The following is a 16,460-nucleotide window of genomic DNA, read 5'->3' on the forward strand; positions in this document are numbered from 1 at the left end:
TGACTTTTATAGATTCATGGAAATGAAGGGCTGGGAGGGATCTCACAAAGGTATCAAGTGCAGCCCCATTGGTCTGTGGTAGGCCCAAGTAAACTGAGAGGTGCTTGTCTGAAATCTTCTTTGAAACCTCCAAAGATGGAGAGTCCACAAACTCTCCTGGAAGCCTATTTCAGAGTTTCAGAGCTCAACTACTCTTAGGCTACACGTAAACTACAGCCCAGATCAAGTCTCTGAGAACCGCTCACTGGCAGTCTTCTTAGCAAGTCTAGTGAAGATCTGCCACATCTGCTCCCACATTGACCCTGTTGCTCTACTTCAGGCAAGAAAAGAGAAATCAATGGGAGAGTTTCTCCCCTCAGCTGCCCGCTGCGTAGAGCTGCCCATAGTAACCTTACTTAAGGTATGTCAGCTCCATAGCTGGAGTAGTGTACCTTACGTCAACTTCCTGCTCTTGAGTAGAGGCGGCCTTATAGTTAGACAGTTTTTCCTAATACCTAACCCAAACCTACTTCACTGAAGATTGTCCATTATTTCTTGTCACACCTTCTATGAAAGACAAGAGACCACTGTCGTCTTTATAACAATTAGCATACTGGAAGACTTATCCGTTTTCTCCTAAGATAACTGTGCCCAGTTTGTAACCCTTCTTCACAGATCAGGTTTGTTCACCCTTTTATAACTTTTGCTGGTCTTCTTGGGACCATCTCCAGTTTCTGCACATCTTTCTTAAAGCGTGTGCCCACGTTCGGACACGGTACTACACCCGAGGCCTCACCAGCGCTGAACAGAGCAGGACAGTGACTTCCAGTGTCTTACATAAACACTCCTGTTAATACATTCTGGAATGAAATTAGGCCTTTTTCCACAACTGCATCACACTGATGACTCACATTCAATTTGTGATCCACTATAATTCCCAAATCCTTTTCAGCAGTACTACCACGTAGCCAGTTACTCCCCATTTTGTACTTGTGCTTTTGATTTTTCTTTCCTTGGCAAAGGACTCTGCACTTGTATTGACTGCATTTCATCCTATTAATTTCAGACCAATTCTTTAATTTGTTAAGGTTACATTTCACAGAACAGCCTCATGTCCATCTCCCCACTCAATGAGGTAGATGACACTGGGGCTGGGGAAGTCCTTTCCAACCTCACAGGAAACGAAAAGCTAGACTTGATCATTGCTATCTTAATGGGCCCAAGCCAAGTTCTGCTGATGCTGGTCTAAGGACACTGAACTTTGGTAGAGTCACTCCAGCATTATGAGGTTAACCCCTACACTTGGTAATGAGGAGTATAAATGACACAACACTGATGTACCTGGAAGGAGAGAGTAGACACCCAGCTGATGACCCGGGACTCCATGTTCTGTGAAGGTCTGACCATGAAAATGAACCACGTGAATATCTTTTGAACCCCCCATATTCAACAAGTGCCATCGGACCAGTTCATCTTTATACATCCTCAGTCCTTGCAAGTGGTATATGATCCCATTAATGGCTGAAAAGAAGCATAATACAAGGGATAAAGGAAACTAAAAACACACTCCGTCTGAGAGACAATGAAGACGTCAACTAAAGTCAGACCGGAGGATACAGAATTAAATCTAAATCCAAATTCTTTGTGATGGAAAATTATTTTTAAATAAAACTCTCACAGAAGGACTCTGTGGCACCTTATAGACTAACAGAAAAGTTTTGAGCATGAGCTTTCGTGAGCACAGACTCACTTCATCAGATGCATCTGTCTGTGTAAGTCTGTGCTCATGAAAGCTCATGCTCAAAACTTTTCTGTTAGTCTATAAGGTGCCACAGGACCCTTCGTTGCTGTTACACATCCAGACTAACACGGCTACTCCTCCGATACTTGACAGGACTGTTTTCCATGGCCAACAACTTTTGCAAATAAACTAAAGAATCAGGGAGTTGATGGTTTTCAGCTCACAACTGATCATTTCCCCGTACAAAACCTTGAAAACTTCATTTTCTCTAGAAAATTTTTAATGAAAACTCTTTCTATTTGTGTCATATTTTTCCAACCCCTTCTGGTCTGTACATGAAAACTCTATTTTATATGCACAAGGGACAATGCAAAAAAAGTGCAAAAGAAGTACAGGCAAATGATGTGTGCATGCAAAGTTGCAAGTGTGCCCACAAGCTGGATTGAGGTCTTTTTATATCTCCCTCTTCCCTTTCAAACTGGATAACTAATAAAGAGAAACGTTAGTACCGTGGAATTTGTGCATTTCTGAGGTCTTCTCTGTGTAAGTCTTTTTGGAAGTTTTATCAAAGTACCAACTTTTCTCTTCGTCAAAGACCATAAAAAGCAGGACAAACTCTCGGGCATCTACTGCCATGTTGCTACTTGTACTGAGGGTTCCCTTTTGACAGATCACGATTGGTCCAATCAACCCTGAGTGAACATCTTTCTCCTGGAAGGCAATAAATACAAATTACGAGATAAGGTTTCCCAAAATGTATCAATTAAGAAAGTGTATGTTCCCAGGGGCTTTTATTTGATGATTTTTCCTTATAAATGTTAGCACTGACACACAGGAATTGCCAGACCCCGTCAGACCGCAGGCTCATGAAATCCAGCATCCTGTCTCCAACATTGGCCAGTGCTGGATTGTGCCCCCCCGCCATGTTTTTAAATACCCCAGAACGTGTTCTGCCAGCCTCTGATCACCATCTAGTTCTTCAGTTTTTTTTTTTTGATGGGTGGCCAGTTCTGCACACACAGTATTCCAAAGGAAGCTGTACAACTGATTTACATAACGGTATCATGATAATGTCTGTATTGTTCCCCCATCCCATTCTGCATGTACCATAACACTGCTTGCTTTTTTCCCCAACCACAGCTGCACACTGAGCAGGGGTTTTCACTATCAGTCCACAATGATGCTCAGATACTTCTCCTGAATTAATATGGTTAGCTTTGAACCATATAAACAGTAAGTAGTTTAACATTTTCTGTCCAATATGCATGAACGTGTATATCAGCACTGAACTTCATCTACAATCATGTTGCCCATTCTACTAGCTTTGTTAAGTTCCTCTGAAATTCCTCATAGTCTGCTCTGGACTTAGCTAACCTAAAGTAACAGTCACCAAAGGATATTGCTATCTCACCGTTCACCCCCTCTTTTCCTTTCCAAGTCATTAAAAGTGTATTGAACAACATTGGAGCTCATACAGAACTTTGTGACCTCTGCCTGTTAGCCTTTTGCCATCCTGAAAACAGACAATTTAATCCTACCATTTTGTCAACTCCTGTAATCGGTATTTGATACATGTGTGACCATTTATTTTCTTCAGTAGCCTCCTATGCATGACCACTTCAAGAGCCTTTTGACAAATCTAAATAAAATATACCATTTGATTCTGCTTTATCCCCTATTTTATTTTCCCATTCAAAGGATGCTAATAGATCAATGACAACTTCCCTTTGAAGAAGCCGTGCCAGATAGACCCTACCATATCATGATCTCCCAGATCTTTCATTATTTTACTTTTAATGATTATTTCAACCAATTTACCAGATACAGATGTAAGGCTTTTTAAAGTCCCAATGTACAGATGGAGAACCTTGTATGATGTATTTGCGCATCACCCTGAAAATCATGGAGGTCTGAAAGACTCTCTTACCTAACTTACGGATTGATCCAAAAATCTATTGAACTTGACTTATGGATCAAGTCCTAAACTTGGGACAGTTGTGGGGCTTGTGTGGTTACTGAGCTCTGTGCAAAGTGGCTATGAAATTCTGCCAAGACAAAATTCTTCACCCACTCAGGCCAGCATGGCAGCAACATACAGTCACTTTGTATCAGTATAAATTATCAGTGGAGGAACAAGAGTGGTGAATCAGGCCCAAAGAGAATAGGAAGCAGTGCAAAGAGGTCTGAAGCCAGTATTTCAAGAACAAGACATAGTATCTATTATCTAACAGACTCTCTAGCACCCTTTTGCTTAGGGTTTCCTTACCGGGTTTACACCTGAGTAATAGGCCCAGGACCTACAGGCTGCTCCAGCTTGTACAGGTCCAGAGCGCTTGGTTGCAAACCATACATAGGTGTAGGTGTCATTTGGTTGAACTGCATCATCAGCTCTGAGCCAGTCTGGTGACTCATCTTCATAACTGCTTCCCTCAGAGGATTTCTCATAGAAAAGCCCATGGGCATGGAGGGAATAGGGTCTGGATGCCATATTTTTAAAATGAACCTAGAAAATAAATACAAGCAGACTCCTGATTTCCAAATTTGGGCCTAGACCAAAACCCCAAGCATTAACCACATATAAACAGTGCAAGGTACAAATCCGTAAATAAATCTGAATCCTAAATTATGTTTTTTGCCAACAAATGCAAACATTTGCAGATTTATCTAAACATTTAGGTTTTTAATCAGAATAAAACCAGTAAAAGGTCATGTTGGCTGAGTTTTTGGTGATAAAGACCACAATGTTTGTGGAACTAAAAAAGCTTTGGAAAAATCTTGCCCCATTTCTTCTCCCCAACCTCCAGGTTTTTTCGGATAGAAGTTTAGAAAAAACCATTTTTACAAAATGTCCCACCTGAAATGACTGATACTTCTCAATCACTTGTAGCTCAGACTCTTCAGCTCCCCTTAGAACCCTTAAAGCACCTAACCCCTGAAGCTTTGACATACTTGAATGACATCATCCACCTCAGCCCTGATAACAGGACCCAGGATACCCAGATGTTCTTCATATTCCCCTTCAGCCTCCCGAGTTGTAAAGGTACTGTCCATGTAGCTTCGGAAAATCACTTTTTTGTATATAGTGTTTCTCCCATCATGGATGTTTCTGCCATTCCTCATTGTGCTGAGGGGGAATGAACCAGGAAAGAACATAATGGAATTAGAAAAATCTGACATCTTACCACAAAAATTAAAGACCTACACACAAAAACCCCTCATTGTGGCCTGAGAAACAGTTACATTTGCAGCTGAAATGCTTTGAAAGGAAAAGAATCAGCATGGATGTCAGCGAATCACACAAAATGTACGATCCAGGGTATCAAAGTAACTAAAAATTTGTATCTGTTTTTCCCCTGATTGAATTCACTAAGTTTGCGAATCCTAAAATAGTTTTTCTAACCACCAGTGATGAACATTCTCTGGCGGTTATTTGAAAATCCCTCTGAGCTCTTTGTGCCTCAGACTCCATCACCCATAAGAAACTGAATCAGACCTTCAGGAGTTTTGGTGGGGCAATTTGCTCTCTCACAAATGTTTTGGCTCTGGAGGGTTAATGGGGCAAAGGATTTAATTAGTTATCAGTTATAATTCAGAGCAGCATGTAGAGGAAATGACGACAGCTCAGCTCTTTGCATATTTGTATCTGATCAGAACCACATTAAACATGCAACTGCTTTGTGGAGAAATAGGAGCTTAGTCACTGATAGTCCCTTAAGGTACATAAGAACATAAGAATGGCCATACTGGGTCAGACCAAAGGTCCACCCAGCCCAGTATCCCGTCTGCCGACAGTGGCCAATGCCAGGTGCCCCAGCGAAGGAGAACAGAAGACGATGATCAAGTGATTTATCTCCTGCCATCCATCTCCTGCCCTTGTACTGAAGGCTAGGGCACCATACTTTACCCCTGGCTAATAGCCATGTATGGTCCTAACCTGCAAAAATTTATCAAGCTCTTTTTTAAACCCGAATAGAGTCCTGGCCTTCACAGCCTCCTCCGGCAAGGAGTTCCACAGGTTGACTGTGCGCTGTGTGAAGAAAAATTTCCTTTTATTAGGTTTGAACCTACTACCCATCAATTTCATTTGGTGTCCCCTAGTTCTTGTATTATGGGAAAAGGTAAATAATTGTTCTATGTTCACTTTCTCCACACCATTCATGATTTTATATACCTCTATCATATCACCCCTCAATCGCCTCTTTTCCAGACTGAAAAGTCCCAGACTCTCTAGCCTCTCCCCATATGGGACCCATTCCAAACCCCTAATCATCTTAGTCGCCCTTTTCTGTACCTTTTCTAATGCCAATATATCTTTTTTGAGGTGAGGAGACCACATCTGCACACAGTACTCAAGATGTGGGCGTACCATAGTTTTATATAGGGGAAGTGTGATATCTTTTGTCTTATTATCTATCCCTTTTTTAATAATTCCTAACATCCTATTTGCCTTACTAACTGCCGCTGCACACTGCGTGGATGTCTTCAGAGAACTATCCACTATAACTCCAAGATCCCTTTCCTGATCTGTCGTAGCTAAATTTTACCCCATCATGTTGCACGTGTAATTTGGGTTATTTTTTCCAATGTGCATTACCTTACACTTACCCACATTAAATTTCATTTGCCATTTTGCTGCCCAATCACTCACTTTGCTGAGATCTTTTTGTAGTTCTTCACAATCCCTTTTGGTTTTGACTGTCCTGAACAACTTGGTGTCATCTGCAAACTTTGCCACCTCACTGCTTACCTCATTTTCTAGATCATTGATGAACAAGTTGAACAGGATCGGTCCCAGGACTGACCCCTGGGGAACACCACTAGTTACCCCCCCTCCATTGTGAAAATTTACCATTTATTCCAACCCTTTGTTTTCTGTCTTTTAACCAATTCCCGATCCATGAAAGGATCTTTCCTCCTATCCCATGACCTCCTAATTTACATAAAAGCCTTTGATGTGGGACCGTGTCAAAGGCTTTCTGGAAATCTAAGTATATTATGTCCACTGGGTGCCCCTTGTCCGCATGTTTATTAACCCCTTCAAAGAATTCTAATAGATTAGTTAGACACGACTTCCCTCTGCAGAAACCATGCTGACTTTTGCCCAACAATTCGTGCTCTTCTACGTGCCTTGCAATTTTATTCTTTACTATTGTTTCTACTAATTTGCCTGGTACTGATGTTAGACTTATCGGTCTATAATTGCCAGTCTCTCCTCTGGAGCCTTTTTTAAATATTGGCGTTATATTGGCCGTCTTCCAGTCATTGGGTACCGAAGCGGATTTAAAGGATAGGTTACAAACCACTGTTGTTAACTCCGCAATTTCACATTTGAGTTCTTTCAGAACCCTTGGGTGAATACTGTCTGGTCCTGGAGACTTGTTACTATTCAGCTTATCAATTAACTCCAAAACCCCCTCTAATGTCACTTCAATCTGAGTGAGTTCCTCAGATTTGTCACCTAAAAAGGCTGGCTCAGATTTAGGAACCTCTGTAACATCCTCAGCCGTGAAGACTGAAGCAAAGAAATCATTTAATCGCTCCGCAATGGCACTGTCTTCCTTGATCGCTCCTTTTATATCTTTATCGTCTAAGGGCCCCACTGCTTCTTTAGCGGGCTTCCTGCTTCTAATGTATTTAAAAGACATTTTACTATCATTTTTTGAATTTTTGGCTAGCTGTTCCTCAAAATCTTTTTTGGCTTTTCTTACTACATTATGACACTTAATTTGGGAGTGTTTATGTTCCTTCCTATTTTCCTCACTAGGATTTGACTTCCACTTTTTAAAAGCTGCCCTTTTCTCTAGCACTGCCTTTTTAACATGGCTGTTAAGCCAGGGTGGTTCTTTGTTAGGTCTCTTACTGTGTTTTTTTATTTGGGGTATACATTTAAGTTGGGCCCCTAGTATGGTGTCTTTAAACAGTTTCCATGCAGCTTCCAGGGATTTTAGTTTAGTTACTCTACCTTTTAGTTTCTGTTTAACTAGCTTCCTCATTTTAGTGTCATTCCCCTTTTTGAAATTAAATGCCAGAGTGTTTGACCGTTGCGGTGTTCTTCCCAACACAGGAATATTAAAAAGTTATTATATTGTGGTCACTATTTCCAAGTGATCCAGTAACAGTTACCTCTTGGACCAGACCCTGTGTTCCAGTCAGGACTAGATCAAGAATTGACTCTCCCCTTGTGGGTTCCTGTACTAGCTGCTCCAAGAAGCAGTCATTTAAGGCATCAAGAAATTTAATCTCCGAATCCCGTCCTGAGGTGACATGTACCCAATCAATATGGGGATAATTGAAATCTCCTATTATTATTGTGTTTTTTATTGCAACCCACAGCACACTCAGGCATGCACTACTGAAATAAAACTAGCTGGGCAGCTATGGCTCAGGCTTTGAAAGCCAGAGATGGGACTGGGAGTCAGAGACTAAGCGCCAGCCCCACGCTGCAGTTTCAAAGCATTCTCTGTACAGCTATTTTTATAACACCAGCACAAGCCCAAAGATGCTAACCTGCACATAGAAGGCTTCCTGCTGCATTACCGGGCACATGTACACAGTCTGGGAAGGGCACTCGCTCTGTAGAGCCTAGAGCAAAGGCCTGGGGATCATGTGATATAGGTTCTATCCTCCCTTCTTCCAAAGACCTAAGGACAGATCCTCAGCTAGGGGAAGTTGTCACGGCACCCCTGACTTCAGTGGTGTTATGGTCATTTACATCATCTCAGTATCTCCCTCACACATTGCAAACTATTTCAGTATTTGAGCCTTAGGGTTTTTACACATGGGGAAATTACATCGCCCTGTGGACATTCTTGCAAACACAAATAATGAAGGTGGAGCTGAAGCAGGGGTCTATATGGGGAATTAGAAAAGTTTGTCAAGTAGCCCAAGGATTCAATATACAGTTCAGAGACTGCATGTGCTGTCGTGGAACTGTTTCTGCTACTGTCCTAATCCATCCTGACAATGAATGAAGATCAAGGCTGAGTGAATATTTTTGTGGTTAAAAATTTTAGGAAAAAAGGCACATTTTACACAGAAAAACATGAAATCACTGGTATTTTGCATGGTTTGGTGGGAACATTGCTTTTTGTCCCAATGAAATTTGACATTTCTAACAGGTTGAATTTCTCTCTCAAAAAACTGGATTACAAATTTCCATTGGCTGGAAATAAAGCCACTTTTTCAAAATCAAAACAAAATGCAAACCCCTCATATCTGGGTCTCACGTGCTGATGGCCTGATTGGTTCTTCATCATGGACAAGTCCAGCGACAGAAGGCTTAATTAGAAGCAACTGTAATGGTGGTTGCTTGATGTGGACCTGTCTGCTTGGAATCGGTGTGAGAACTTAACTCCTCAATTCTGTACTGGCAAGTGAATTAAATTACAAATGGTGTGAACGGTAAGGCTGGAATTTTCAGTGGGGCCTAAGGGTATTAGGCACCCAGATCCATTGAAACTCCCTCAGGTCACCTTGAAAAACCTCCTCCTAAATCCTTTCAAATCCAAGCTGGATTCAAACTGGCAACCTGTAGGCTCTCTCTTCATTGAGCCCCAAACCATCCCATCCACATATACTTAGATACCTAGCTGAGGTATTGATGTTGGCTTCCTTGCTGTATTAGCTGTGCACCTCCCAATTTAACACATTTATCCACACAAAGCCTATGTGAGGTAGGAAAGGGCTTTATTTCCATTTTAGAGAAGATGAACTGTGGCACAGAAAGGCTAAGTCACTTGACCAAGGTCACACAGGAAGGCCATGGCAGAGGAGGGAATTGCCACCAGGACTCCTGAATTTCAGGCTAGTGCCCTAAAGTACCGGTCCCTCCTTCCTTTTCACCTACTGCATTATAGACTGAAATCACACACACACAGTGCTTGTGTGATTAAGAGATCCCCTAATCCTTCAACAACTTTATCTTTGCTCAGGGACAGCTCTCTGAATCAATGGCCTCATATTTAGCAACAGGGTGCGAAGCAACAGAATAAGAATGTAGCCCAACCTTTTCTTTAATCCTGCATAGTCCCAGAAGACTTCTTCTGCTGCGATGTAGTACTGCCTCATGTTCCCTCTGCTGCGTAGATAGTGCACAGCAATGTCATCAGGGTTACGAATATTATTAATGTTGAATCTGGGGTCCTTTGCATACGGGTCATCAAATTGTACGTATGCATATGAATATAAGTAATCTGCAATTTCCTCACTGTCAGAGCCTCCCGGAACATACTCCTTGTAGTCCCCATTCCCGGTGGGAAGCCCTATGATGACTGGCTTAAATTGTCTTGGGGTCAGCGTGTAGTTAGCCCTGCTCTGCAAAAGCGTGCGATTGGCCTCGCTGAGCGATGCGGTCTTGTTGGATTCAAAAAAGGGCACTGTCTGGTTGGCCTCACTGGACGGTAGTGTGCAGTTCTGCTCTCTAGGTACCCCTGGGGGTCGCATACCTCTTGGTGTCAATGAGACAGCACTGGACTTTTGATTATCCTTTTTCCTCCTTCGGGTCTTGATGAGAACCCCAGACTTACTCAAGGTGCCTGTCCCATTTCTCTCTTCCTCTTTCAGAGTTGGAGGCTTGCTGCTCACTTTACATTTACCCTTTGTACACTGTGAGTTGCCTTTAAATCTCCCTGGGTACTTCTTCCTCAGGGATACACCATCTCCTGTAGGCCTTGTGGCATTTCTGGAATGATTCTGTGACTTTTCAGTAGCCTGAGCCGAATGTGTCTCCATCCTGTAACTCTCCTTCACAGAAGCCACATTCCATTTCTCTTTCTTAATTTTAGACTGATATTTCATGCCTCTGGGCAATAGCTTTCCCACCGTGTCCTTTGCCTCCTCTGGAACGTGAGCAGAAATTACGTTATCTGATGCATAATCTAGAGTCAAATCTTGTTCTTGTTTATCTTTGAGTAGTTCTAATTCAGAAAGGTTGAACACATTTAATTCATTGCTCTCTGCCCTGTGTCCACCAGCAGAAGAGAGGCTATCAGCAAGTTTGGGAAATTCAGCATTTTCTTGCTTGGTTTCCTCCCCTTCTTCTTCCTCCATATTCTGGTGCTCAGTGTGTTTATTTGGAAGGCAGTCAGCCCCTAAGCCAGATACTCCAGAGCTATTCTTTGCATGAGGAGCAGGTGGTGGTGCTTGGTCTGAACTGGTGTTGCCAAGAAAGGAAAAATTTTTATTTTGCTGTACGTGACTTAAGAGGGCTTGCATCCTTTGAACAGCATAAAATGTAGTCTGCAGCACATCTCGCCTTTCCCTCTTTCTGTCGAAACTGTGCTCTCCTCCTAAACTTTCCTCTTGCGGTTCCCCTGAGTAGAGCGCTGGAAAGGGCAACCTCATGCTGTCACCTCTGTCCGATAACAGTTCTGCTGCATCTTTAGTTTGGGCTTCTTCCCCGATCTCCTGTAATGCTGCTGTAAGGGTTCGCTCATAATTTCCAGACATCTCATCAGGATTTGCTTCATGGTCACTTTGGCTTCCAGCTCCATCGGACACATCAGGACTTACTGCTGTTGCGGTGACTGGCAGTGCATGTTTTTCTGCTGCCGCTGTGTCATTTGCACGAAAGGACCCAGTCTCAGTTGGGAGAGGAGCCCTGCTTTCAGTTTCCAAGAACTTACTTGTGTTCCAGCTATCACTCTTCTCCAAGACTGGGAGATCTAAGCCAGGAGCCACATCAGCACTTCTGGTGCTGCTGCCATAGTTCTCATCTATGGCCAGAGCAGTAAGATTCTCCATTTCTTCCTGGACCGTTGATTCCCTCCCAAATGAGCGAAGCGCAAAAAGCGAGGCCAGTTGATCTTGATAATCAGATTCATCAGGAAGTTCCTGGTTTTCCCCTAACATTTCTTCTGTTTCCCCTCCAGTCTGTGAAGAGGTTTCTGGCACACTTTTATGAATTTTATCGGAGGAGAAATCTACAACGTGATATGGGGCATCACCATAATCCTCTGCATATGATACACATTTGGCATCCCTAAATCTCAGTCTCATTCCATGGTTCATCTCAGGGGAGCCCCAGGATGCAAAGAGCCAGGTACCTACAGTTGAAAGAAAAAAGTAGGCTATATGTTATCTGTGGAGCTTGACCCTGACCTGTCATGCCCTTACTAGATTGTAAACTCACTAGGTCAGGGCCGTCTCGTGTTATTAGTCTGTGCCATACCTGCCACAATATTGCTCTGGTCTTTGGTTGGGGGTGCTTAGGCACTACCATAGTAATACATTGACCCATGAAGCTGAGAGACAGAACTGAATCTCAATTTCCCTAAAGTTTAGGGTTGTTCGGATTGAGGTTTTTGATACAAGCCATGACAGAAAGGGAGATAAGAAATCAAACCTAGGTAGAAACAAGAAGTCAACTGTAAAGTTTAGATAGAGATCGAAACTTTTCAAAGTCTGAACTGTAAGTTAGAGCTCGGCTCCAACTAGTGTTGTGTGAGATGTGAGAGTACTGATCATGATAAAAATCCTCGCAGGCATTGAAATCATTTCCAAGACAAGTATATTGCAATACTCTAAAACCTTCTGGATGAGTGAAAGTCTTTAATAGGATTGTGAAATTCCACATTTGGCATACCAGATGGGTCCATTTACTCTCATGTAGGCCTAAGGCACCAAAATTCCAACACGACCATCTATAGACTAGATTTTGGATTATCTGTTATGGTCCCCAGGTTTGAAAACTCACCTCCCTATGGAACTGAAAATACTGATATAGGAGTAGGATTTTAGTACCAGAGTACTAGTCACTGAAACACCATTCAATCCGGTTCTATGCTTGCTACAGCATGTCCCGGAACATAACATGGCAGAGATGTAGGGTGACCACATTTCCCTATACCAAATACAAGACACAGGGGTCAGGGGTAGCTCCCTGGCTGCAGCTGCCAAGCAAGTGCAAGTCCCTGGCTGCCCCATGCCAGTGGGCACCCAGAACAAGGCTAGTGGTCCACAGGTGATGGCCATGTTTGCAGGGGCAGTTGCCCTGCAGAAGAGGGGGCATTCGCCAGCTGCCCCATGCTGCTGGGCTCCAGGAATGCTGCAGGGATGCTCCCTGGCTCTGGCAGCGACTGCCCCCTGCGAGGTAGAGGAGTGGGAAAAGGAGTGCGTTCCTGGCTGCATGGGGCGGCTGCGGCTCCTGGCTGCCCCATGCCTCCGGGGGACGGGAATTGGGCTGCTGCCCTACCAAGGGGTGGGAAGCTCCCCAGCTGTGGAGGGTGGCTGCTCCACACCTCAGGGCACTGGTAATGGGGCTACTGCCCCACAGGAGAGCTCTGTGGCTGCCCCATGCCTTGGGGTGCTGGGAACAGTGCTGCTGTCCAGCAGGAGAGCTCCCCGGCTGTGGGAGTTCCCTAGCTGCAGAGGTGGCTGCACCACAGGGGTGGGGCAGCTACACAGGAGGCTGTCCTGCGGTGGGAATTGGGCTACCTCCCCGCAGTGATCTCCCCAGCTGCAGGGGCAGCTGCCCCATGGAGGGGCTGCCAAAGCACTTCTGGAGCACCAGGTCCCCCTTAAAATCTTAGGGGTGGGGGAACAGTACCCTACCCCCAACATACCCCAGCTTACCTCTATGGCAGGGCCCCTGGCTCCCTCTCCTGCTGCTGCCTGTACTGGCCAGTCAGTACGTACTGCACATGCTGTACAGTCAGCGCCTGATTGATTCTACCTGCAGCTGCAGTGACTTGGGGAAAGGGCAGCTCAGCAAGGGGAGTGAGTATATGGGACAATTAACTTTTTTGTTTTTAAAAAAAGGTGGGACACCTGCGTAAAATGTGGTACCATCCTGGTGAAAATGGAATGGATGGTTACCCACAGACATCGATAAGAAATGGCTTTTACGTGAAAGAGACACTAGATACAATTTTCTCCCCTCTCTGTATTTGCAGGGACAGAGAATTGCATGGCTTCCCTTCAATTATTTCCCAAGGCAACAATAATGAAGACTTTTACAAGAACGGGAAAGGCCAGTGTAAGGAGGGAAGGAGGTGATGTACTGAGACAAAACCAAAATGGTGAGAAGTACAAAAGGTCAATTTTGGAAATTTCTGTGGAGTCTGAAGCTGGCTTCAAATAAACATTCCTCTTTTTAAAAAATACCCACAATGCATAACTGGCCTGCAAAACTCACTGCCAGAAGGTATCACCAGAGCCAAGCAATTAGAAGGATTCAGAGAAAGTCATTTACTTCTGTGAAGAAAAAACATTCAGAGATATTTTAAACAGGATTTAAAAAATAGGGGATTTAAAACTTTCTACTGTAAGGCACAAACCAACCAACCAGAGTCTGGGATTGGGAAGACTCTTACTTCACAGGCATGCTATTCTAGAACTGTCCACACTATGTGATTTCTTCCACCTGGCTTTGACGCTTCTGGAACCCCTTTCTCCCAGAGACAGGATACTAGAACTGGATAGGCCACTGGTTTGATCCAGTCTGCTAATTCTGACAGACATTCTTTCACACCTAAATGACTGGTGGTCCACATTATGATATGCATCAGAGAGGCAGCTGTGTTAGTCTGTAGCTTCGAGAACAACAAGACGTCTTGTGGCACCTTATAGGTTAACAGATATTTTGGAGCATAAGCTTTTGTGCGCAAAGACCCGCTTCATCAGATGCATCGGGGAGCGGGGGTTTCAGAGGGGTATTTAAAGAGTGGGGTCCCGTTAAAAGGGAGGGCCAGAGCTGACAAGGTCTATTCAGCAAGGTGGAAATGGCCCAATATCAACAGTACTGTTCAAAGGAGGAAAACGCAAGTCAGATCAGATGGGGGATGTGAGTCTTTGTCAGTGACGCAGCCATTTTGTTCAGGGATACCTGAATAATTTGGCCAGACCCTCATTTTAACCTGCCTAAGGTTAGTAACAGTAGTGGAAAGCTACATGCTCTATTCTGTTTAGGAGAGAGACAGCGGTCCCTATACCATGTACATCCTCTGCTGTAAGAGTAAGAGGGAAAAGCAACTTTTGTTCTGGAAAGGGGGGACACTACCAGGACACTTCTTTCTGAATGCCAAAGGGTGACCGTGGTCCCACTGTGCTGCTTTTGGGATTTGACCTGTTGATTTAAGGGAGTGTACACTTTTTACTTCTATAGATTCTTACCAAGAGCTTCAATACTGCGCATCAAGTGACCATCACACACCCAGTGCCACAGAAAGGATTTTTCTGGAGTGTGCTCAAAAGCAAAGGAGAATCACCAGTAAGGATCACATATGCAACAGCTGTGCTGTACTGTGCTACACACGCAGAGCTCCCTTTATACAAAGGTGTTCTCTTTTTATGAGCCCTTATGGATTCAGGATACAAAACCTCTTAACAGATGTTTTAAACAAACACAACAGTCCTGCCACTTACCAGAGTTGTCCATTTCTACAGTGACTGATTCTCCACTCATGGGGAAAAGATTCAGCACATCTTCATACTTCCCTTGAGCCAAAAAAGAGTGACCAGAAAGACGTACAGATACAACCTCATCCTGGGTGCCAATACTGGAGAGGTGCCACTGCACAATTTCATCTTGGCAAAATCTCAGGATTTCACTGCTGTCAGACATGTAGCCATTTATTGCTAAAAAATAACAAGCGTAAAATACGGTGTCACTGCAACTTAAAGCCTCACCAGCATGCAAGACGAAAAGCCAAATTCATTTTGTCAGTGGTTAGAGACCGGGAATGGAAGAGATGTCTCTGTGTGCAGACAGAAAGATTAGCACGCTAACAAAGATGGGTTGTAATCCAGCCACCTTCATCTGAAGGGGCATCATTGAGCTAAAAACAAAAAAAAAAAACCCTGAATATTAAAACAAAAAGCACCCTTACCTCTGATCCCAGTCGCCCTACATTGAATTCACAGTGGAATTCATTTTTTCTAAATTATTTGAACAATTTTTTAAAATGACTTGTTTTGTGCATTTCTCTCAGCCAGCTAGCAGTGAAAACAGACAACTAGTCAATTTCACTTGTTTACACTTTTCACTTTTGGGTTCTACATTCCCCACTGTATCACACAGACCTGTGGAGGACCTGAGCCATGTGCACTGGGGAGGATGAGAAATGGGCTCCCAGTGCTTCTGCAGTCAGTTACCAGCTGTTGTGGGAGGGCATGTATTTTCAGGACATGTGCTCCAATTCACAGGCTAGAGTCAAGTACTAGACAAAACCCCACAGGCTGCAATGACATCAGCAGCATCTCTAGCTGTGCTGCTAGACTGTGTGTTACTGGACCACATCTTCCCTCCTGATTCCACGTGCTGTGACCCCGAGGCAGCAGCTTTTCAGTATTATCTTGTACTAAGGCCCCAAGCACAGCTGTGTAACCATGTCCCCTCCACTGTCAGGTTAGCAGACTCAACTCCCTGCATATTGCCTAGTGCCACGCTAATAGCTCCAGCTTGCCCAAACCCAAAAGCACACGGCTGCTTGGCTGTCTTCTGGATTCTTTCCAACATTCCTCCTACTTCCCTCCCGACAGCTTCCGCTATCCGCTGAGCCCAGGGCAAATGAGTGCAGCCTCCAAGGTTGTTAACGGCTACCACCCCAGGAACACTGCCTGCCTCCGCAGCACTGCCCCGCTAGACCCACTCACCCCCAGTATCCATTCTGCCAGACTCAACATAAACCTTTGCCAGACCCTCCCCACTCATCCAGGTAGTCTACACCTCTGTCTCCCACAGCCATGGATACCTCTGCCTCCAGGTGCCACCTCAGTGGGAGATCACTGTCACTTTCCTCTC

General features: G+C 44.1%; 1 protein-coding gene across 2 annotated transcripts in view; it reads right to left on the reverse strand.

The window, feature by feature from the left end:
• Positions 1 to 16,460, reverse strand: part of F5 (coagulation factor V) — a 62,196-nt gene that overhangs the window by 16,559 nt on the left and 29,177 nt on the right. The window contains exons 12-17 of one of the 2 annotated variants that reach the window (XM_074999967.1): positions 15,083 to 15,295; positions 9,726 to 11,763; positions 4,688 to 4,844; positions 3,987 to 4,223; positions 2,230 to 2,431; positions 1,321 to 1,500 (exon numbers count right to left, since the gene is read on the reverse strand). In XM_074999967.1, the coding sequence (XP_074856068.1) occupies positions 1,321 to 1,500; positions 2,230 to 2,431; positions 3,987 to 4,223; positions 4,688 to 4,844; positions 9,726 to 11,763; positions 15,083 to 15,295 (3,027 nt within the window). Of the gene's footprint in view, positions 1 to 1,320; positions 1,501 to 2,229; positions 2,432 to 3,986; positions 4,224 to 4,669; positions 4,845 to 9,725; positions 11,764 to 15,082; positions 15,296 to 16,460 lie in introns of both variants that reach the window. The other variant, XM_074999959.1, reaches the window with a different exon arrangement.

This window comes from Carettochelys insculpta, chromosome 1 (genome assembly GCF_033958435.1).
Source record: "Carettochelys insculpta isolate YL-2023 chromosome 1, ASM3395843v1, whole genome shotgun sequence".
In the NCBI taxonomy this organism is placed as follows: Eukaryota; Metazoa; Chordata; order Testudines; family Carettochelyidae; genus Carettochelys; species Carettochelys insculpta.